The sequence below is a fragment of the Mauremys reevesii genome, linkage group 6 (genome assembly GCF_016161935.1).
Source record: "Mauremys reevesii isolate NIE-2019 linkage group 6, ASM1616193v1, whole genome shotgun sequence".
Classification (NCBI taxonomy): Eukaryota; Metazoa; Chordata; order Testudines; family Geoemydidae; genus Mauremys; species Mauremys reevesii.
Genome location: NC_052628.1, coordinates 89,509,011 through 89,532,276, shown reverse-complemented (window position 1 = coordinate 89,532,276; position 23,266 = coordinate 89,509,011). Strand labels below are relative to the sequence as shown.

General features: G+C 44.2%; 1 protein-coding gene across 6 annotated transcripts in view; it reads left to right on the top strand.

The window, feature by feature from the left end:
• DMRT2 (doublesex and mab-3 related transcription factor 2) overlaps window positions 1-22,121 on the top strand; it is a 28,964-nt gene extending 6,843 nt beyond the window's left edge. The window contains exons 1-4 of one of the 6 annotated variants that reach the window (XM_039543027.1): window positions 14,511-14,869; window positions 15,890-16,318; window positions 18,062-18,164; window positions 20,176-22,121. In XM_039543027.1, the coding sequence (XP_039398961.1) occupies window positions 15,917-16,318; window positions 18,062-18,164; window positions 20,176-21,212 (1,542 nt within the window). In that variant the 5' untranslated portion in view covers window positions 14,511-14,869; window positions 15,890-15,916 and the 3' untranslated portion in view covers window positions 21,213-22,121. Of the gene's footprint in view, window positions 1-14,510; window positions 14,870-15,623; window positions 15,642-15,747; window positions 16,319-18,061; window positions 18,165-19,388; window positions 19,474-20,175 lie in introns of those variants that run through there. The other 5 variants (XM_039543029.1, XM_039543026.1, XM_039543025.1 and 2 more) reach the window with 5 other exon arrangements.
• The last annotated feature ends 1,145 nt before the right edge of the window (window positions 22,122-23,266 follow it).

Here is a 23,266-nt window from a genome sequence, read left to right as displayed (position 1 = left end):
ATGGAAGTCAATATAAGTGTTGCCATTGATTTCAATGAGGCTAGGATTTTACCTTTGAAATTCTACAGCAGCTCCTTCTGAAGTCAGTGGAATTCATAGACAAACATGTAAGTACAATTTATTCCCCAGTCATTGCTTATCATTTTGTGTGTTGCACAAGACGCTAACTATGCCAGTCATTATTAAACAAGGTTTTCATTTGGGAAAATGGTGATTTAGCCTAGAAGTTGTCATAATTATCACCCAGCAAAACCCAGTGGACCATATCCTGGGGTCTTTACTCAGTCAGTCAGAACTCCCACTGAAGTAAGGGGAGGTTTGCCTGGGAAAGAATCTCAGGATCTGGCAGAGTATTCTTAAACCTGTTTCAAAAGCATTTTCTTACCATTGTTTAAAAATGTAGGTACTTATATTTCACAGGAATATTGACAGGTAACTTATATGGATACTTACCAATATAAATACCCAAGTAATATACAGGTTTCAGGTATGGCCATCTAAACTATTTGGTATCACCTGGACATTTTGCCTGAAGTATTGTGGCTGCATCTGCTTTGGCATGCTCTAATGGTGAAATGTGTACTGCACCATGCTGCCCTAAAATAGAACCTTCGGGAAGAGCTCTTTTATTAAACAAACAGCTGTGAAGCAGAGTGGAGAGACATTTAGCCTACTAAGATTTGATTGATCTCGTAAATGTTCTAAACTGCACAGTATCCCAGACAGCCCCTTAGAAGAGACACCACTCTAAACCTTCCCAGTGAAGTGAGCACTGGCTTAGGTATTTCAGTGGGCATTAGGTGCCTAAATACCTTTGAATATCTGTGCCAACAGCAGCTGAAACTCTTTTAGGTGACTCCTCAAAGTCTCCTGTGAACAATCTTGTTGGCAAATTGGACACCCTGGACACAGTGAAACTCTCTACAGGGCTTTGTCCTTTAAAAAGGAAAAAGCATTAAATATAGGCCTTATCCAATTCCAACTGACATCAATGGGAATCTTTCCATTGATGTCAGTGGAGCTGGATTAAGCCCTGTAACCACAGAATGGGTAAACTTTATGCACTGTCTGAGTGTCTGGACACATTGCATAGTTGATGGCCAAAGACTGCAATTTGCTGAAGTGTCAGATGTTAAATCACTGACAGTGTGCTCAGTATACCATATGATCTTAGAACAGTTTATGGAATATTCTTTTTGTATTATTACAAGTAAACCTAAGTGCAGAAAAACACTGAAAGTCAATAATGTTTTGGAGTACAATGCCTCCAATGTTCTTAATATATGTGCTCAACATATTGCAGATGTGTATAGAGTTACACCTAGAATCTCAATAACTTCAATGAGGCTGTACAGGTGTAACCAAGGGTAGTGTTTGATCCCAGTGTATTCAGTGGCTTCACATTTCATGCAGGCCTCTTGCCCTAGATTTTCACTTGGATTTGTGTGTTTACAAATTATTACACACTGCTGTAGTTTAAGTATATCTAGTAGATGAACGTAGTTTTGGTTTCACTTATATTTTGTGTTATTTTTTTTAACTATCCCCCCCCACACACACAACAAAACAGGACAAAGGAAAACAAGTGCTTTGCTGCATTGGGATCGGACTATTCAACATCTTGCAAGATGGGGACATAGGTTTAGAAATGACAGGACACCCAATGTGTGAGTCAAATTCAGGCTAGTCACTAAGCAGGTGCATGGCTGGAAGGAAGGGAGAAGATACAAAGAGCTTTCCTCTCCCTTTCTCCCCTACACAGAGACTGGCAAGAATCACAATGGGGAGCACAGCCCCTACTCCCTCTTAGGTATAAAAGGGGCAGAATCAAAATGAGGGTGAGGCCATTGCTCTGCCCTTCCTCCACTGGTGCATGAAGTGGGTAGTGTGCTGTGCATACCTGATGGGTGGTGCAATGAACATGCCAGTGTGCACTACCCAGAAGTCCACAAGAGAAATCCTGACTGAATCAGCCAGAACTCCCATTGCAGCTTCTGCACCTCTGCTCCATGCTCTCTTTGATGCCTCTGGTGGCTCTTTCAGCAGATGCTAGCCCTCTATTTGTAAACAAGGCACACTAGAAGATTCACAGTGTGAAAGGCGCACAGGAGAGCTAATTATGGGTTAAAACATGACCAAATGTGGTCTGCAGAAAGTGCAGCAGTAGAAACTCCCCCATAAACACTACGTAAAATCTTCAAGAAAGAGGACCCATACAGCAAGGTACTTCAGTGCCAACTTTAAACATGAGCGGCATCTCATTGACTTCAACAGGACTCTGTGTCCTCCCCCTCGCTCCTGCCTCCCCCTCTTCCGGCCTTCAAACAATGGTCCAGCCTCACCAAGCCCATCATCAGAAGCAAGCTCCCCACAGACCAAGGCACTCCAACTCAAAGCAGCACCAGGCCTTGATAGAACAACAGCTGCAAAACCTGCAGACATAGCTCCACTGCTACAATGGTCAATACCAACCACTCAACAAAACTTTCAAGATCCTGGGATCCCACACATGCCTATCACAACATGTGATGTACCTCATCCAGTGCATCATATGTCCCAACAACAACTATGTGGGTGAAACCAGACAATCACTGTCTCTCATATGAACTCACAGAGTAAAATGATAAAAGACACAACTAGCCTATCATCTGTAGGCAAACTCTTTTCACAGAGTGATCGCTCCATATCTGACCTCTCAGTCCTCATCTTCAAAGGAAACCCGCATAACACCTTCAAAAGAAGAGTCTGGGAGCTTAAATTCATAACTTTACTGGTCACTTAAAACCAGTTTCCCTGTTGAGATCGTGGTTTTTATGACTCATTACAACAATTTGTAAACTACTAATCAGAAGTGCAAGTAGGGTGGTACGCTCCAGTATGAAGTACTGGCAATAGATTTCTAGCTGGTACGGGGTACCAGAAAGACTTTGGGAGGTTAGCTCCCTCCCCCCCCCCGGCCCCCTGGAGGGCGATGGAGCTGCACTCTGCTCCTGAAAGGAGCAGAATGTGGCTAGGGAGGGCATTCATTCTTTATAAGGGTTTAACGCACAATACATATGCTAACAAACTTATACAAAGACTTTGTTTAAGTTTGTTATCATATGCATTGTGCTGTTAAGTTGGTCAGGAGTCCTCCAGAGGGGTGGGGTGGGTGGGACGGAAGGTGTTTAAACAGTGTTTTTGATTCCTGCACCAGCCTCTGGACTATGAATATGTACTGATGGGAGCATTCTAACCAAGGGACTGAAGACTTTAAGGTAATCTGGAGCCTTCATATTTCCTTGATCCTTTGCAGATGGACTTATGAGTTGAATATGGTACGGAGACTGTTCTAGCCTCATTGATTGCTGATTTCTCCCTTGCAATGGACAGAGATCAGATGTCTGCTGACTTTCTCACAAAAGCCAGCAGTCTTTCGTACCTCTGGTATAAGGAACATAGCCCTTGCTTGAGTGGTTTTGTTCTTTCCTCTCCAAATGTCAAAGCTTGTTCCCATTGAAATCAATAGCAAAACTCCTTTTGATTTCAATGGGAACAGCATTTGGCCCCAAGAGATCAGAGAATGTGATTTTGATCAATTGCTTATCTGTCCAGAGACAGTTCTCATGCATGTTCTGCCAGGCTGATTTTGATTGCCCCTCCTGTATGTCATGCTGAGGAAAATGATAAAACAATTTGGGCTGTAGTTCTATCAAGATGCACATGGCACACACAGTTCTATGCCTCTTTTCCATCAAACCCAGATGGTGCAGCTTCTTTGCTTTCCTAGTGCCTGTTGAAGAGCAATACTTAGGCCTTGTCTACACTGCCACTTTACAGCGCTGAAACTGTCTCGCTCAGGGGTGTGAAAACACCCCCCCCCCCAGCGATGCAAGTTCCAGCACTGTAAAGTGCCAGTGTAGATGCTACTCCCCTCATGGGGTAGAGGGGTGGGGTTTTTTTACAGCACCGGGAGAGCTCTCTCCCAGAGCTGGTGCCACGGCTACACAGCCATGTTAAAGCGCTTTAATGTTGGTAGTGAAGATATATCCTTAGATAAAGGTAAGCTGGCAGAAGCTTAGTTTTGGACACAAGGGAGACACTGATAGCGTGTTAAGGGAAAGTGGGGTGATTGTCCTTCCTATCCTTCTTTCATTTAAGAAGTTTTCAATTTAGGGTGCTGCTGGCTCCTCAATGACACCTGGAAGTACAGGTGGCACCAGGGGCCCAAAGCATCATTTTACAACTGCTGTAAAATTTTAGACAGGTAAAGGCGGTGTCGGAGGGGATGGGAAGAGCATGAGGGCCCCAGGCTGGGGAGGAGTCACATGGAGGGTCACATAGGCAGTACCAGCAAGAAATGATTTCTGCTTGTGCCACTGCTACTAATCCTCTTTTGTCTCATGAGGGCACAGGTGTTAATTGCCCACTTCATTTTAATTGATTTCTTGCAACAAGTGTTAACCCCTTATGCTTAACAATCTAGCCCACCTGGTGACACTCTGGCTATCTTTTCCAGACCTGAAGAACAGTTCTGTGAAGCCCAAAATCTTGTATCTTCCACCAACAGAAGTTGGTCCAAAGATATTACCAGGTGGTCTCTCTCATACCTAAAGACATGCACTTGCAAAAGCACCTTACTGAGCAGGGGCCAGAAAGGGGAAAGTGAAGTGATGTGTCAGTAACTTGCACTGTGTCTGTGCCATGCAGACAGCTATGAAAGTGTTATGGGCCACCTTCTTCCCAGGTGTCACTCCATTTAGCTCAATGGAGTTACAGCAGGGATTGATTTTTTTTTTTTAATGTGCAGATCCTTAGGCTACAAAATGCTTAAGAAGTTTTCAGTTAAAATTGCATGGTTCAGATGCTCTACCTGTGTTTTCTAAAGGAAATAATGTATCACTCTTAAATGATTTCTGATGTGGTATGAACCAACATGATGAACTGATCTCCTACAACTCCCAAACAACCTGTTTGATTTATATATAGCCCAGTGAACCATTAGGTCGAGATTCTGATAACCTTATTCATGCTGAGTAGCACCTTGTCCATCAGTAGTTTCATTGACTTCAGTAGGACTATTTGAAGAGTAAGGGTGGCTTTTAGGGAGGGTTGCATTATTGTGTATAGATATGGCCTGAGTCTGCCTACCTTATTTTAACCACGTTCCCGCTTGGGATACCATTACTCATGCTGACTCGTACCATACTCTATAATAGTCCTATTGATTTCACTTAACATAGAAGAGCAGCAGAATCTGGCTAGCTATGTCTAAATTAATGGACTAGTGCTGCACACAGCACAGCTATACGATACTTACTTGATTTAGCAACAGCTCTATTGGCATCTTTAGTATTTTGATTTGATTAAAATGTATCCTGGGAGGGATGGGGGGAGGGAAGGGAGGAACTATTCTGTAAACTTTGTTATTTAGGAAGGAAAATAAATTTGCCTTTCAGTTTATTTTCTGTCATAGGAAATCAGATTTAGTTTCCAGGATTGTAACCACCCCATCCTCAGCTCTTTCTGCATCTGTTTGACATTTGCATAAAGCTGCCAGACTGCAAACAAGTTTGGAGACAACATCTCGAGCAAACTCTGCAGCGACTCTAAAAATATTTTTGGCTGAGTTACTTTTTAACGCCATATATTAAAAAGTCACTAAAATTTATTGGCGTAAACACTTGCCAAACTACTTAAGACAGTTGGGAAGATTGTAGTGAACTACATTAGTTGCTGACTTGACAATTTTCTACGCTCGCCGCTTGTCTATTGAATTCTTGATATTCACGCTGAGAATTGATTTTTCTAGTAGCGTTTAACAAAAGGCCTGCCAACAGTGCACTGACTTATTAAATGGTGGCAAAAGAAAGCTCCGCCTCGTCTACGAGCCCCGGAAAAGCTGCCCATGGTGGCATTCGCCCCCTTAATTGTGAGCTTTTTGTTTAAATTCCAAGTTTCAGCACTTTTCATCTGGCTCCTTCCCTGTGTACCGCGGCCATGAGTTTCAAGGCTGCAGAAGAGCAAGCACTGTTTCAATGGAACCGGTTTGTTTCACTGACATTTCTAATTAGGAACAGGTTTGTACGATCGCGGTTGCTGATATTACCGCAGTCCCAATGAAGACGGGGCTAGAATGTATCCTTCCAGTACAGACCTGATTAGGGGTGCGGGGGTGGGGGAGTCGAACAACGGATCCCAGGAGCACGCTTATGGAAGGAAAGCCAGCACTCTGTGTCTTGGTAGGTCAGCTCCGCTAGGGTCCATGGTCCGTCCTCCTCCAGGCTCCTTTTGGACTGGCTTGGTCCCCAGGGATACTATCAGGAAATAATTCCTGTACATAGAAGAGGGTAGGGGGTGCACCCTGCCTAATTCAGGGCCACCCTGATCAGGGCCATCACAGTGATGATGTCGATGAGTTGACTTCAGTGGGCTTCCTATCAAAGCACATCTTACAACATATACAGGGAATAAGGAGGCACTCCACTTCGCAGGTACACTGCTCCCCAAATGTGCACAGGTGAAGAGCAGAAATGAGCTCGGTATGTGGGACCTAAAGAGTATGAGGCTCAATGCTGGTCATCTTACTCATGCAAACAGTCCACTGGGGCCACTCACACAGCCAGCAGAATTTGGCCATATAGTGTACAGTGTGGGAGTGTCAAGTAACTATGAAAGTATCCGGGTTTGCATTTCCTGGGTGTGTACTGTGGCACTAGTCTGTGTTTAGCGTGTACTCCTGTAAAGGAACAGTCGAGAGAACTGCTACTCTGACTCTGCACGTACAAACGTGTAGCTTGCAAATGAAACCAATCAATGGTTCAAGTTTAACTTATCTACAAAATGAAAAAGCCACAACTTCTCAGGAAGGTATACGGGACCTGGTTTAAAAGCCCACCGACGTGAAACCAACGTCTTCCTGCCCTCTAAATGGCGCTCATTGGGGGAAACTTCTGTTTATTTACTGTTATTTTTAATCAAAGACAAAAAGTGCCACACATTTTACTAGCCGGATAAGGCCCCAGAATAAGACAATGAAACTGATTCTTACTGATACGGAAGTCACTCGCAAAACTCATTGATTTTAATAAGCGAATATTGGAACTGCTATATATCTATAGCAGGGAGAAATCCTTTGATATAATCCAGATCCTTAGCTAGTTTATATCAGTTTAGTACCTTTGACCCCCCCACACACACCCGGGTTCTGCTCTTTAATTGTAGGGAAATGGTATAAATGAATAAAGAAATAATACAGGAGAACATCAAAGTCGAAAATCATCCTATTTTATAGCAAACAAAGCGGAAAAGAAGTCTCTAGTAGCGTTTCAATATCTGATGTTTATGTCCCTTTTAGGGACTATATCCACACTGATCTTTCCATTCCTTTGCTGCTGTGATTCGTTAATACTCCTAGAGGGCTCTGAAGTTGAAAAGTGACGTTTCTGACCCCACAATGATTTCACCGTACTTAGGACATTTGTCTCTCGTGCACAAAATGCCCACCCGTTACTAACGAGAGTAACTAACCGCCCCGGTACGAGACATGGTTCTGCTTTGCATTCCTGATGGGCTGAGCTAATGCGTGGAGCATGGTTAGCGCAGTCTGCTGGTCGAAAAGCATTCGGCGGCCAGCTCGCCCTTTGGAAGAAGCGTGCACACAGGCAGCAACTGGAAGCCCTCGCCAAAGTGCCAGCCCCAAAGGACTTCACAGAGAGAGAGAGAGCCAACGGGGCAGGGAGATATGGGCAATTTGTTTCAGATTAACTGGTAACATCTCTGACAAAACAGGCCGCCGGGATCTCCAGCGTTTGGCAATGTAATCTGCTTTAGACAGTGAGAGGAGAGGGCAGGATCAAAGCATTCTTCCAGTGGAAATTGCACCCGGGGTTGCCGTTTAGTTAGCCTGCCCTAACCTTGCTAATAAATTTTCCGGGAAAGAAGAGAGGAGGCGGGGGGAGGGGGTAGGAGGGAAGGGGACAGCAGCACCTGCAGCCCTGCCATCTCCCCCACATGTTAGATCAATGCAAAGCAACTCTGCCCTGCTCGCTACAACCCTGGGCAACAACGCGACCGAGGCAAAGATTTCAAAGAAGAGTTTTCCCTCCGGAGTCCTTAACACTCTTGTAGCTCTTGTTTTCCCTCGGAGGACTCTAAGCGCAGCCCTTTTACAGACAAGGACCACGGCTGTAAATGGAAACGGTATAAAGGCTAGTCACCTTCCACGGTCCCTCTAGCTAGTCTGCCGTAGCTTGGCTCCCTTTCCCCGTCTACTGTGCGGGCACTTAGGACCGTCCTGCTTCCCATTTGCGTCACTCCCAATAAGGTTCCATTACAGTGATTCTTCTCCAGCAAGAAGAGTTAAAACTCCTAATTCTCTGCGTTGGTTGGGTTTTATCTGAAACCCCTACAGGCCAGGCAGAACACACTCTGCAGACTCCCACAGACACATTAGGGATGCAACAGGAATCTGTGCAGAACGACACTGTTTACAAATGAAATAAAATATTGGACGCTTCATGAGAATTTCTTTTATTTTAGGGGCATCCGTTAGATCATATTGTTTCAAACCCATTCAGATAAGGAGGCTTCTCGTCAGAGCAGGGAGGGAAGGTTTGGGAACTTGAGAACGTGCCGTATTAAAACTATGATTTCATGAAAAGTAACCGTTCTTTGTTCCTTTAAAATTCCACGCGGAATAGCGGAAACTGCACTAAGGTGCGAAGCATCTTGTTTTCAACCAAGCCTTGTTTCAGAGAAACATACACAAGTCCCAGCTACGTTGGCGCTGGCTCTGTTTAGGTTAGGGAAAGCCTGGCCAGGTATGTTAAACTACAGATTGTCAAACACACAAATAAGGACAAGAGAACGGTTACTCCTTGAAGTAGCATTTTCTCATAGACTGGAGCAAAGAAGCACATTGGGACCAAAGGGTGGGGAAAGCAGTGAATAGTAGCGTTATTTCTCATGGTCTCTACCGCCAGCAGATGTCACCTTTCCTGCTGGTCATCTTTCTGCTCACCCAGCCCAACCTCGAACAAGATGACTGTGTATTGTACAAAAGCCGTGACTTGCTGTTACGAAGAGCTCTCGTTCTAGAAAGGAAGTCACCATCTATTCCCCAATAGGCTATGATCGATTACTGATGTTTTGGGGTTTACCTCATCCATGCCTTTAGCCATACAGCCGTGCAACAGATAAGCAGAGGAGATTCGGACTTGTCATTTCCTCCCTTTCACCACAGAAAATGTGTGTGTGTGTGGGGGGGGAGGTGTAGCGTGGAGAAGAGGGCAAAAGCTGACAGACCAGTACTCCAGTAAACTGCTTTGATTGATAGGATCCTGGCCTGCAGGTGTGTGGCTAGCCGGACTGATGACTTCTGCGGAATATTAAGCCCCGGGGCTGTGGCAGTGCTCGTGTTGAGGATCAGTTTGGGAGTCGCGGGTCGGGGTGCTGCACTAAAGACTTCTCCTCTATATCCCCAATGATTGCAAGCCAGGCTTGCTGAAAGAGTGGGATTTCTTCGGCTAGCTTTCTGGCTTTGGGAACGAACCTACCAATGACCCAGCGTTCAGAATCCTTTGTTGCTTTATTGCAACTTGTTTTTTTCCTAGAAAATTGCGCAGAGTGACCAACTTTCCTGTGTAAAACAATTTGTTAACCAGCCTGTCGTCTGCGTGTCTATCCGAAATATGTGTCAGATATGTTGTACAATTCCTAATAGGTGGCAACATAAATATTTGACTGATTAACTGACTCCGTTTGTCAGAGCAGACAACTAGATGTGCCTGGAAATCCTGTAATAATAAAAACAAAATTTTGCGTCTTCTACATATTTGTAATAGGCTTTAAACAAGTAAACCATTAAGCTAAAACATAATATACGGCTACATGACAGATTAACTGGGCAATTGGATGGTCAAGTGAATTAAATATAATATTTTAAGAAAACATTCGATTCTATTGCTTTGCTAGACGTCGTGTAGAAAAGGAAAAGGGACTGACCTTGCTTTCCTTATTAGGCAAACTCTCACTGACATCAGTTGGAATAAAGCATGTGGGGTTTAGTATGTATTATCACTGTGGACGCTAAGTTAAATAGAGAAAGTGTTATACACAGGACCAAATGCATCTGCGCTCTATGGAGTTGTGGTAGGGATGCATTTAACCTAAAAGCTGAAAAACGAGATGAAAGCTCTATAATTCTGGTTTTGCTATTCAAGCTAGTACAAGAGTTCTCTGGCGGAGCTGAGGCGGTTCCAATCTGCTTTACAATAAACCACTTGCATGAAAGGCTGCATAGTTGTACCTCTGTACACCAGAGTGATCTATGCTGTGCTATTGCTGGGTCAGCCATCAAAGAAATAGGAGGTTGCGACTTACTGGAGCTCTGGTAGGATCATATACTTGGGGTGAGGAGGATACTCGTTTCAAATTCCTCTTTTTAAAAGGACAGGGTAATGAGAGAGAGGCACCCAGTTATTATGGTGATGAGGATCATATAAGGTCCATAAAATAGATTTGGAAAGATGGATCTGATCCACAAATAGCGTCAGAGAAGCCTAAACAGGGGTAGAAAGACAGATAATGTAGACAAAAAAGAGAGAGAGATTCAACAAAACTTGAGGTCATTTAGGCTCAGGCTGCGAATGTATAAACAAGGGACTTCATTATTTACACTGCTTCATGTTTCCCATAAGTAAATCAAATTAGAAAGCAACAACTAAGGATCACGGTTACATTTGTGATGTAAGGGAGCGGGCAAGGAGGGAAGCGTATATGTCCTGCAAAAACTGAACACAAACAACAGTTAAGAAGAAGAAAGTTACACAAACATGCTTTAAAATCATGGCTGGGTTTCACAGTTCCCCGCGGATAAAGTAAACACTAGGCGAACTGTTTTGTAATTTACTATTGTGACAAAGAATTTTACTTCGTAATTTGGTATCGGTTTACAAGCAAAGGGGACTTCTGTTTCCTAACCTAACAGGTCCTGTGTCATGCCTGCCCCTTTTAAGAGGGACCCCAAGGGGGAAAGTGAAATTCCTTGGGTATTTGCCTTTTAGTCATGCTTATAAGTCAAACAGTAGCCCGCGTCTCTTTTGGGATGAATAATCTCAGCCATCAGGAGATGCACTTTCCTCCCAGTCTCCCTCTTTACATAACACTCAAAGGTGCTGCGGGTCAAAGAGGACAAATGTTCTTGAAGCTCGGTGCGTTTGATGTTCTGGGGCGGTGGAAGAGCTCCTGACACCTCCTGAACTAGCCAAAGAGCTTGGGTGAGCTCGGAATGTTCCGCAAAGCTAATATTGACAAAACCGCCGAGGAGGGTTCATTGAATCGCGCAGAAGGGAGCAGGGGTTCTGGCGACACAATCCGGGCCTAGGTTTTGGCAATCAGGCTAGCCCCTAGGCATTAGAGCGAGTCCAGTTTAAAAGCCGGGCGACCAGTCCTTACTGAAGCAAAAATCCCCACTGACACCAGCTTTGACACGTTTGATCGGGCCTCATTAGGAAAATCCGGCTCCTTCATGTTTGAAAAGCTCTCGGAAGTGGCTATCAGTGTCAATGAATTGACACACCCCATTCTCTAACTCCAGTCGATAGCCACATAATTTCTCCAAACCTTAATATATGCAGGGAAGAAAATGGGGGGGGGGTGTCTTATAAATAACTGGTGGGTTGGGAAAAGTGAGAGAGGCTCATTTCAGAGGAATCCCCATCCATAGCGTCAGAAGCTAACTGCCCGGGGGATTCAGACGCTCTATTTAGGAAGGATCTCCATGGAGCAAAGATCTTGGTGCCCAGAGCGTTGAGTTAGGGTGCCCGGTCGGGGAAGGATTTGGGTCGTATATAGAGAGAAATAGCAAGTCTGAAGGAGCTCAGACTTCACGGGGGAAAGGGAAACCCTGGCCCCATCGAAGTCAATGGGATTTTTGTTATTGACTTCAATGGGGCCAGGATTTCACTCGGGGATTTTCCCTAAACGGAGGTAGAAACCTGAGGGGCTGGCTGATGAAAGTCAATGGCATTTATTTCTTTGGAGTCTCATCAGGTGAGCAAATGAAATGGATCTTTCATTATAAGGCACACGAGAAAAGGGCAGGATTCAGGCCAGTGACAGCTTGCCCCGGCTCAATACCTTCTGTTTCGCGGTCCAATAACCAGACCCCTCAGCTACATCCCGGGAAACCAGAGCTACGCCCTGAGGAATAAGGGTTTAGAAACGACCCCCCCCCCATAGATACTGGCGGGGCTTGTTATTGGGACCGATCCATTCCGTCCGGGTTTGTTTTAACTCCTGATGTGTGGGAACCTGAGTAAGAGGTTATTTGCCTTTGATTTAAAATGAAAAACGTGGGCCTGGTAATCAAAGGGATTTTTGTCACTGGGCAGGATCGGGTCCCTTGCGGGATAACTGGCTTCCTGCCCAATGGTTTAACTAAGCAGCAGTGGCCAGAGAGGGCCCCTCTCAATTTGCGGCTCAGGTGTAACTAGAAAGGGGATTGACGCATATCCACGGCGATGCTGATTTCAGCAGCTGAAGCTGATTTCCCCGGGTGAGTTTACAGTACACAGACTTCTACCGCCGAGAACTGTTTTCACTGTAGATAACAATTATTTAAAGTCAATCGCATTCAGGGAACACTCACTTTTAATTTGTTTATTTTGAGTTTATAGAACAAGATCCTTCCCTCCCTCCTGCCCCCCACGTAAACTGGCTTCTGCTGACAGATTTCTGTGCTTTGTTCGCTGAAGCGTATACAAAACTCCTGGTGGGATTGCTTCTAAATATCTGAAATGACCAACGATCGCCCTTTATAATCGTTTGGGGCATGTGCCTCTAACCTGAACGCTACTGTAAAAAGGAAATACAATCAGGTTATTTTTTTTTAAAAGGCAACGTATAGAAAACGTAAGTGTTCAAACCAAAAGCTAATGAGATCACTCCGCGATATTTAAAGGGCCACCTATTTGCTAAAATAAAAGCTGATTTAAAGCAAATGCGTTACTTGTAAGTTCGCGCCTCATCTGTTGTTGATCCTTCTCCCTTGAATTTTCTTCTCCATCCTTTCCAAGATGGGAAGACTTGAGCGTATGGAGAAACAGCGGCTTTTCACCAGGCTCAGATAGACAGTTGTTCCTCTAAAGACGGCTAAAGGTGATGAAGATGTTCTCTGTCTCTGCATGAGGCTGGAGCCAGGCGGACTGAGGAACCGCTACCCAACTGAGTGTGAACGGTCCAGTGCGAATCTCCAAACACGTTTCACAGTCTAAATAAATCATCCACACATCATAAGAAGAGATACAAAAATCTAAGAAAAAAACGGATGGACCTGACTCACTAGGGTTTGAAAACCCGACTTGCTAAGGCCAAGTTTTTGATATATCTAATGCAGATGTTGACTAGATACGCGCAGTTGGTATATATTCTGATGATAGGATACGCGTATATGTTTATATTATATAAGAAAACATATTAACCTTGTGCACACACAGTGTAAAGGGGAATATTTATCAGAGTATTTATGTCAGAAATATGCAGTTGCTCTGCGAATATTTTCATCTATATCATTCTTTTCGATCAGCGCATCGTTGGAAAGTTTGATCCCATACAATTGTTTTCCAGGTCACAATGTGGATAAAGTTAACTTCTGAATAAAATTGCTAGTTCTGAGGATAGCCTGACATCCAGGATAACCAATACTTTTATGTTTTTACCTTCCCTCGGCTCCCGCTTTTATCTTGCGAAGCAATGACACTTTAAAATATTTCTGGCACAACTGAAACTTTGCAAGTAATCATTTAATCATTAAGTTTTGAACGAAACCAAGCTGTCTGCCCCCTGCCCCTGAAATGTAGCATCAGAAATGAAGCAACAATAGAAAGTTATTCAGGACTATGATATTTGCTGGGGAATATTATTGTTGTGACAACTAAGGGGAAAAATCGTTCAAAATAAATGCACAGTATAACTATCCTTATTTCTAAATTGCACGTCATAATAAAACACGATTTTGTTTTATTTTCTGATTTTTAAAGGCCATTGCCAATCGTATTTAATGCAGCTAGACAACCCTAACCCCATAAGGAAAATGTGATATTATTCTGGATATTTAAATTGGTTTTGCTCTTGATGACCGCACTGCCTATAAGGAGACAATCTCACTTCCCGGCGCCTTTTATTTATTATTTGTAATCGTGATGCTGGCTATGATTTTCCTCTCTTTTGACCTCCTGAAAAATTCCCCTTTACCCCTGTGTTTACAATACAGGGGGTACGCCTAGTGTTTGCAGGTCTGAAGGATAAACAGTGGCTTTCACACACCGCCCGGCTTGCAGAGGCTGGACACATTATTATCGCACAGGCAGGCGGACACAACCAGGGGCGGAGATTGGGGAGAAGAGGGAGGGAATCGACGGCCCATACTGCCAATCAGAACTCTCTCCGCCCAACAACCCACCAATCAGCTGTCCGGGCGCCCCAGAGCTAGAGCGGTTAATACAGTGGGCGAGTCGGGCTGGGCACTGCACGGAGGGGAGCATAGAGGCGGGTGCTGGCGCTGTGCTGTTAAGGCCTGGGGTGCTGAAGACAAATGCACCCCAACTCCCCCTTGCTTATCTCTCTCCCTCAAGCCTGATAACCCACCACAGCATCTCAGCCCCGCCAGTCCCTTGCTTCGGTCCCCGCAGCTCGCCCATCGCTGGCAGGCGCTGCCGCGTCCCTCCCTGGCCCGTCCCAGCCTGCACCGAGCCGCTATGTGTCGGGGCTGCTGAGGAGCTGCGGTCCCCCTGGGCTCCGTGCTGCCCCGGGTTCGGTCTGCGCCCAGCCACTCCCGCGGGGCTGGATGCAGCCTGCTTCTGCGGCCGGCCTCGGGCTCTGAACTTGGGTAAGTGCAAAACCCGGGGGTTGGGGATGTGCGGGCTGGGCAGAGGCGAAGGAACCTGCCTACAGTGCAGTCTCTGCCTCGATTGAACTAACGCACCCCCTAGCCCCCCGGGGTACTCTCCGGCACTCACTGGCGGAGCGTGTGCTTTCCAGATTAAGAAGTCACTTAACAGTCCCTATAGCTGTAGTCTAACCCCCATACACCAGAGAGAGGAAACCAGGGAAACTGTTCAGACTTTGCAACCCGCCGGGTGCTGCCAGCCCCACAGCCCGTGCTGCGCTTGGCCCCACCGGAATTTGGATTCTTGGAAATTAGCCCCTAGATCCCTTTCTTCTGCTGTTCCACGCCGATCCCGCGTTCGCTGGGTCAGCAATTCCCAGGGAGGCTATCGGGAGTTTTGGATGTTCAAGGAATGCAGGTTCGGGCTCTAAATCTACAGCTTCGGCAAACATAAGGGTACAGGCCCAGATCAATAGATAGCTGAACGGGAAAGCCGAGAAGTCGCGCTGAGACTTCAAATTCTGCAGCACGCACTAGACAATAATGCCGTGAGGTGTGCGTGTGACTGAAGTGACATCCCTATAACCCCGAAGAGGGGTGTGTGTGTGTAACCCTGGCAAGGTAGACCTGAGCTGTGCGGGTGCCCGGGAGATATCTGACATCGCTGTGTCGTGTGTCGATAAGGATTGGGTAGCTAAAGTGTGTAGTGCTGTGTGATCGATTAGACGCGCGTGCAAACAGGCTGTGCGTGTGACTCGGAGAGCGATGTGAGGTGTGTGCAGTAAGGCCTGATGCCGGCCCAAACCCCAGCACGACCCCGTCCCAGGGCTAGCCCCGCACAGGATGCGTGTGTCAGGTGGTGTGCGGGGCTAGCTTGGACGGGGTGCAGGGAGCGGCCCCTTGCACGGGGCAGGGCCTGTGTCCGCGGGGAGAATGCACTCAGTCTGGCCAGCCCAGCCCTGCTTGCGGCGGACACGGAGCCTGCTAAGGGCAGCGCGTGGCGGGGTTTGTGTTTTGCAGCGCGGAGCAGCAGATCCAGGCGGTGCCATGGCCGAGGGGCAGGCAGCCTCCGGGGCCGACTGGGAGATCGACGTGGAGAGCCTGGAGCTGGACGAGGGCGAGGAGCAGCTGGGGGCCTGCCTGCTGCAGGGCGGCGGGCCGGGGGAGCAGGAGGACGAGGAGGACGACGAGGAGGAGGAGGACGGGGAAGAGGAAGGGGCGGCCCCGCGGGCCCCTAGCCAGCCCAAGCAGCAGCAGGTGGAGCAGAGGAAGCTGAGCCGGACCCCGAAGTGCGCCCGCTGCCGTAACCACGGCGTGGTGTCCTGCCTGAAGGGCCACAAGCGCTTCTGCCGCTGGCGGGACTGCCAGTGCGCGAACTGCCTGCTGGTGGTGGAGCGGCAGCGGGTCATGGCCGCCCAGGTGGCGCTCCGGAGGCAGCAGGCCACTGAGGTGAGGAGGGGGACGAGGGGGGCAGCGCCCACTACCCCTGCGCGGACAGGTGACCCCGCCTGTGTGAGGGCCGCGATCCCTCTCCTAGCAGCGCTCCCGGGGAGCAGGAAATGTGCGGAGGCCTCCAAAAATCGCAGCCGTTTCTAATGATTAATACCGATTTGTTCTGCCATTTGTGCAACTGACTAGTCAACACCAGAAGGTAGATGGTGGCATCTGTTTTATCCTGATTGGGACGCAGGCATTACCTTGACTCAGCTGAAAAGGATCAGGGAGATTCTCCCCCCCCAGCCCATATGGGGAGGTAGTTGGTCATTTCCCCAGTTAGTTAAAGGGGGTGAGATTTACAGATGTGGTTCTTAGTGAACCTGGGTAAAGAAGTGAATGGGATGAGAGACTCCAGGCGGTGGAGGCTGTCCACCCCGGGATAAGGGCTTACTCGTTTCAAATGGCAGAAATTAATCACTTATAACAGAAAAAAACCCCAATATCCCTAGATTGGAGGCGGTACTCCTGAGGAGAGGCGTTCACGCAGGATGGCAGAGATCCTAGCAGAGTCTCCTCTCCTGGGAAGTGACAGCTTTTCACAAAGTATAGCAACGGGCTCCCTAGCTTTGGAAAGAGACAGTGGTATTTGCCCCAGCCCTGTACTTTTGTAAGGAAGCACCGAGAGTAACTCTGGGATTTGAATCGTTCATGAAGATGTGACTGGCCTTTGGATGTGACTAACCATCGCGCGTCGAGATTTTCAGAAACTCGCTTGCAATAGTCTTTGCTAGAGGCTGAGTACTGAAACGTGGCGGGGGGAAACGAGCAAAGCTGTCAACAAATAAAATAAAATCCCTGTTGTAGTTCGGAACGTCACCGAAGGAATGATTTGTATGTTATTATGAATAGTTATTTTAAGGGCTGGTGCCGATGAATGATTATTACAATTTGATATAGCACATTCTGTCACCGCCGTGTCAGATGCAAGTTCAACTGACGCGTTTTGTAATATATGGCGTAGTTTTAAGAGGCAATGTAATTCAGCAACTTCACCGCGTTGTCTAGGGGAAGCTGGAAGTAAATGCGCTTTCTCAATAGATTCGTTACATTTATGGAATCGTTGCTAACCAAGGCCTCCTATAAAATCTATCTACATATGTGCAAAAATATTCCAGAATTGCCATTCCCCATCTTTAGCCCGCTCTCTGATCTACACCATCCTTTCCCTCCAGAATATTTCCTCAGGGTTTTGCAACGGTTGGTTTTCAGTAATCCTTTTTTTATTTAAAACGAGGCGTGTTGTTTCTTGGTATTAAGCGATCGGCTCATCTGAAAGCGTCACTAAAAGATAGTGATGCAGACCTGTGAGCCGTTCCGATTTTCACTAGGATCCAACATTCTCCTTTGAGTGCACACGGAGCCGGTGCTCTGTTCTGTCTAGTCAAACTCCCGGGCTCTGATCATAGAAATAGGTTAGATGCTTCTGATAAATATCACCCTTGCTTCTCTTTCCTACTGACATTCGATCACCCCGGCCGTTTTGCGTCACTTTCTGTTTTGTTTATCGGTACTTAAGGCAAATTCTTTATAACAATAAAATCCGTTTCCTCCTTTTACAACCCGGAGAGTGACATTTTGATTCTTTTGAATCCGTTCTTTTAAAACGAGTAGAGCAGAAAATAAAATTTCCTTAAGGAAGGAAACGACCATTGTCCTTCTGTTTATTGACTGTTTTCTTCTCTTTCCCCTTGCTAGGATAAGAAGGGGCTATCAGGGAAACAGGCTAATTTTGAGCGCAAAACAGTCTACCAGAGGCCTGTCAGGACGCCCAGCTTGCTGGCCAAAAGCATTTTAGAAGGTAAAAACTCTACTGCATTCTGACCTTTATGAGCAACAGACATCGTAACTGTAGGAGCTGCTGAAACACCTACTCAGATTTCCATGTGCTATTTTGAAAAAAACAACACTCAGAAAACAAAGTGTCTTGCATAATGCTAAAAAATCTAAAGTAAAACAAAAGTATTTAATGGCTCCCTACTACAGAAGATCTCAGGATTTACACTATCTGTCCAAATTAAAAGCTATGGGATTCTCTCTGTTTTAGAAAAATTTCTCATTTCAGAATTAAGAACAAAAGGCTAAATATGCAACAGATTAGAAAAATAAACACTAACTCTACTAATTATTTACTAATATTATTTAAAGGGAACATGATTATATTGAAGACATATTTCTTACTCTGCAATACACTTGGAGTGCATATACACCAGAAAGCATAATGTACTGTTGCCTCAAATCTCTGCACATCAAGAATATATTTTAAAATTTTGGACTCTAGCAAATAATTGTTTTAGAACATAAAATAGTTCCCCTCCCTTTCAAATGAGATGTCCCAGTACATTTTCTTGTATGTTTATTTGTTTTTTTTTATTGGGATGGAGATGGAGGAAATACGATCAGTCTGCTTGTTATGAAACAAAATTGCACCAAAGGATTCTAGAAACAGCAAATTGAAATTTAGAGTAATTTTTAGTGTAAAAATGAATGTAGGTAAATAACTACCTGGCAACGATTGACAGTGCAGAAGATTTTATTGTGGTTTCATTTCATTTGTAAATGAATGCAATGAACTTGACCTTTTGTAAATATAAAACATAACGGACTCTTCAAACAAATTTGATGTACATTATTTTGTGATGCCAGAAATATTATTTATAGTACAATACCATTTTAAGGTACATTTTTATTAAATAAATACATGTTTTAAAGGGCTAATTCTTGCTTTTTTCAATACCCTATAACCTATACCCAAAATTGTTTATATGGCCATTTTGGTTACTTTCCAAGTGATTAGACATTAGAAAAAAGACATGAAAATGATGAAGTCCAGTTCTGTTAAGTGCTATTTTCTCTTTGCCTGCATTAAGTTAGAAAGAAAGTTTGGCCAGATACTAAAGTGATTTTGGCCAGAGAAGAAAACTCTTTCCAGGTTACTTTCTTCTGCAATTCATTCTTTAAAAAAAGAATCTCTTCTGCATTCTTTTCCCTAATCTATCTTAACTTTCTTTTTCTTTTCTCCTAGCTCTCCTTGGATTTTTCTACCATCTGTAACAATGTGTTACAGATAATGATTCATCTTTAGAAAATAGAAATGGCATCAGCTATAGGTATAGATATCTTCTTTGGCAATGGGAAAACCAGTGTGAGATGCATGGGAATGAAAGTGGGCTTAATCTTGTTCTCCTTACTCATGTAAGTAGTTCCATTAACTTGAATGGGATTACTTGTCTGGGTACAGCAAACAGGATTGGGCCCATTACATTATATTAAGTGAATCTAATTAGTGTGGTCTCCTAATTGAAAATGTTGCAATTTTAAGTAATTTGTATTTTTTCTTTAATTTTGAGAAAGTAAAATAATCTAAATATTTTAAATTTTCACTTTAAAAAAATAATTTTAAATGGAGGAGTGAAATTCCAGCATAACAAGTAACATAGAGGAGTAAATCCCTGCTCACTTTGAGCCCAATCTGACTGCTGTTGACTTCAGCAGGAGTTGGAGCGGGCCCTTTATGTAAGTAATCCTGTTGTCTTCACCAGAACTACTTACCTGAGTAAGATGAGCTGGATTTGGCCCTATATATGCTGGAAGCATCTATATACTACATGGGCTTGGCACTGCAACGTGCTGAGCACTTCCAGCAAGGTAACTTCCTTGGGAGTTGAGGGCATTCAGGATTTGCAGGAAGTGCTTAGGTCCTTGCAGGATTGAGCGCAATATTAGCATTCCTGTCCTTTTACAAACACTACAGATAGGTGATCCTGTTTTAGTTACTTTAATTTATTCATACCCATACCTTGTTGTTTCAGGTTATCGCCCCATGCCAGCAGATCCTTACCTGGGAGGGAATTCACCATTGCCACCCCCTGTAAGTGACAGGATGAGAAAAAGACGGGCCTTTGCTGATAAAGAGCTGGAGAACATTATGTTAGAGAGAGAGTATAAAGAAAGGGAGATGATGGAAGCCACTCAAGCTGCTGCCCTTTTCCTGCCTAACCATATGGTGCATGGAACTGAATACAATTCCTACAAAACTGCCTTTAACCCTACCCAGGTTGAATCTCCTAGCAAGGAGTTTTGCAACTTCTTACCAACCTGTCTTGACTTAACCATGCAGTATTCAGGATCTGGGAATATGGAACTGATTTCTTCAAACGTCAGTGTAGCCACTACCTACAGGCAATATCCCTTGTCCTCCAGATTATTGGTATGGCCAAAGCGTAGCCCCATTAGTGATGCTTTTCTCTATCAGCAATGCCTACTGAATGCTACTGCAGTCCAAGCTCTCAAACCTGGGGCAGCCTGGGACTCCAAGACTTCACAAGGCCAGGATTGTGTAAATTCAGAGCAGGACATGATGTCACCAAAACCTGAAAATTCACTTGCGCTTTCTCATGCTCGAGAAATTCAGTGTGTCCCTCAGGAGGCCCGTGAGAGGTCTGCTTTCTCTCCTCCTAAAAGGACTTTTCCACAGACTTGTGAGAAGGATTCTCTGGCTTCTCAAGAACACATCTTAAGCAAGATCAGCAAAGAAAATACCAAGCACCCTCAAGCACTCAAGTATAATCCGTTCCACTCATTTTTACAGCAAACATTTCATGACAAATCAGGGCCTGAGTTAAAAACATCATTTCTAAAAGAGAGTTTTGAAGAGGCATCTAAGAAGTACAGAGAGTGCTCCATCAAAGAGAACCAAAAGTACAAATTTACAATAGACAGATACTCAAAAGACTTTTTTGGGGCCAAACAAGCTGCAACAAAACTCTCAGCAAATGAGCCTCTATCATTCTCTGTTGAATCAATCCTTAAACGACCCTCTTCCGCAGTCACTAATGTCTTGCAGTAACTGCATCTTCAATATCAAGTTTAAATGTTTGCCATCTGCAAAGTTGCTGCCACCTGCTTTTTCTCTCCAAAGATTCGTACAAAGGACTTCGTTATGTAAATGGTGATTTAAAAAAACCCGTGTACATAAGTATGCATGTTTTCTCTCATGAAAATAAATATTTAAATTTAAAAAATGAAAACGGTGCATGTGCAGACTGTAAAGTGTAGGCTTTATACAGCACTTCAAATGTTACAATAAAATGAGATGACTTATGAACATACTTCTTCTTTGCCACGCCAAGAGGACATTATCACTTCTGTCTTATGTCTCTCTCCCTCCATCGAATGGGTGTCCACCCACTTGCAGAACATGTGTATGCTATTGTTTGCTATTATAGATAGGGTAATTATTTGCTGTGCTGGAGTAACTCATCTCTGCTTTGTACACATACTAGCTCGCAGAACAGGCAACAGCAGTGCAAGTTTACTTGCTATTATGCATCAAAGGCATTTTTCCATTGATTTCAATGGACTTTGGATCAGGCCCCAACTGTCAGTGCAGTCTTGTTAGGATAAACCTGGGATGAGAGAGTAGGTTATTCTGGGCCTCTCTATTTAGACTGGCATCATTCAGGCAGGGCATTAGTATATCAAGTGTGGAGATAGGGACAAGGGGAAGGAAGATGGAAGAATAGGAAAATTCAGTGACTCTTTTAAGTGTTCTCAGATAAAGGTCTGCTCTTGTGTCAAATGGGCATTAAACCCCCCCTCAGGCTCTTCACTGACTTGGAATATTTAATTTCCTAAAACTTTTCACTTCTGACAATCACAAGCGGGACTAGATATTTGTGCCACCTTCAATGAAATGAACTTTGGGGTAAAAAAAAGTTTCATAGAATAATAGCTACAATATGAAAATTAAGGTATAAAATGAAGAGGAGATATTATATCTTTGAGTCCTTTTGTAGGCAATGAAAAGAAAATTAGGCTGGTAGGTAGAGTTCACCTCAGCCGGAAGCCTCCTTCAGGTTGTGGAAAACTTTACCTATTAACTTAGATTTAACTTAACACACTTTTTTCTAATTTTTTCTTATTTTGCTATTTTTTTTCTATTTTACCATCATCTAAGCAGAATTAGCTTTTGTTTTCCTGCTTTCTATACACACTACTTTTAATCCTATCAATGTGTTGACATAGCCCTAGGTGGTACTAATTTGTTTTATCATCTAAACATCTTTAGTAGTTGGGTGAAAAAATTGCAATGGACAGATTAGGTTACAAATTCTGAGTAACGAGTGATTTTTGTGAATTTGTTCACTATTCAGAAGTGTTTGATGATTATTTTTTCCTGAACAAGTCTCAGCCCATGGATTGTCAATGAACTGACTACTGTGAGTATTTTTTCAGGTATTTGATATTTGAGTTGTATGAGTAGTGTCACCTAAGTCACATCAGATTCTTTCTGTTCCCTGGTTGGCTGATCCAACCTTCACAAATGACTTCTGTGTAGCTATCTTCGGGTTTTATACTGTTGTCCATCACTGGAATATCTGAGCTTTTTCTAAGTAAAATCAATAGTAACAGCAAAGTCTGCCTTTGCCTGACACTAATTTCATTGAGTAATAAAAACAAATGTTTTGTGATTTAACAAATCTTGGCCACTGGTTCAAAATTCACTCTCCATGAACATTCATAGAAATAATATTTTTCTTGTGTGAATGTTCAAATAAAAAGAGGCGTGAACACAATGAAAGCAAAATAGTCACAATTGCTTTTTCTGACTCTGTCCCTGATCCAGCTCCCATTTAGGTCAATGGAAAGACTACCACTAACTTAAATCAGAACTGGATCAGGCCTTATTTACCCAGATCTAGTCCCTAGCTATCTGTGAATCCACATCCACGCTGAATCATACCCATCTGACAATTTTGCCTATGTATAAGGCTCCTCACTTTTCATGTTTCGTGGTCTTATTACCATGGCTTCATTCTTTGGTGGTGGAGGTTACAGAGCATAAAATGCTAATGAAGCCTTTTAATTTACTATATATTTAATATATTTCCTTTGTTACTA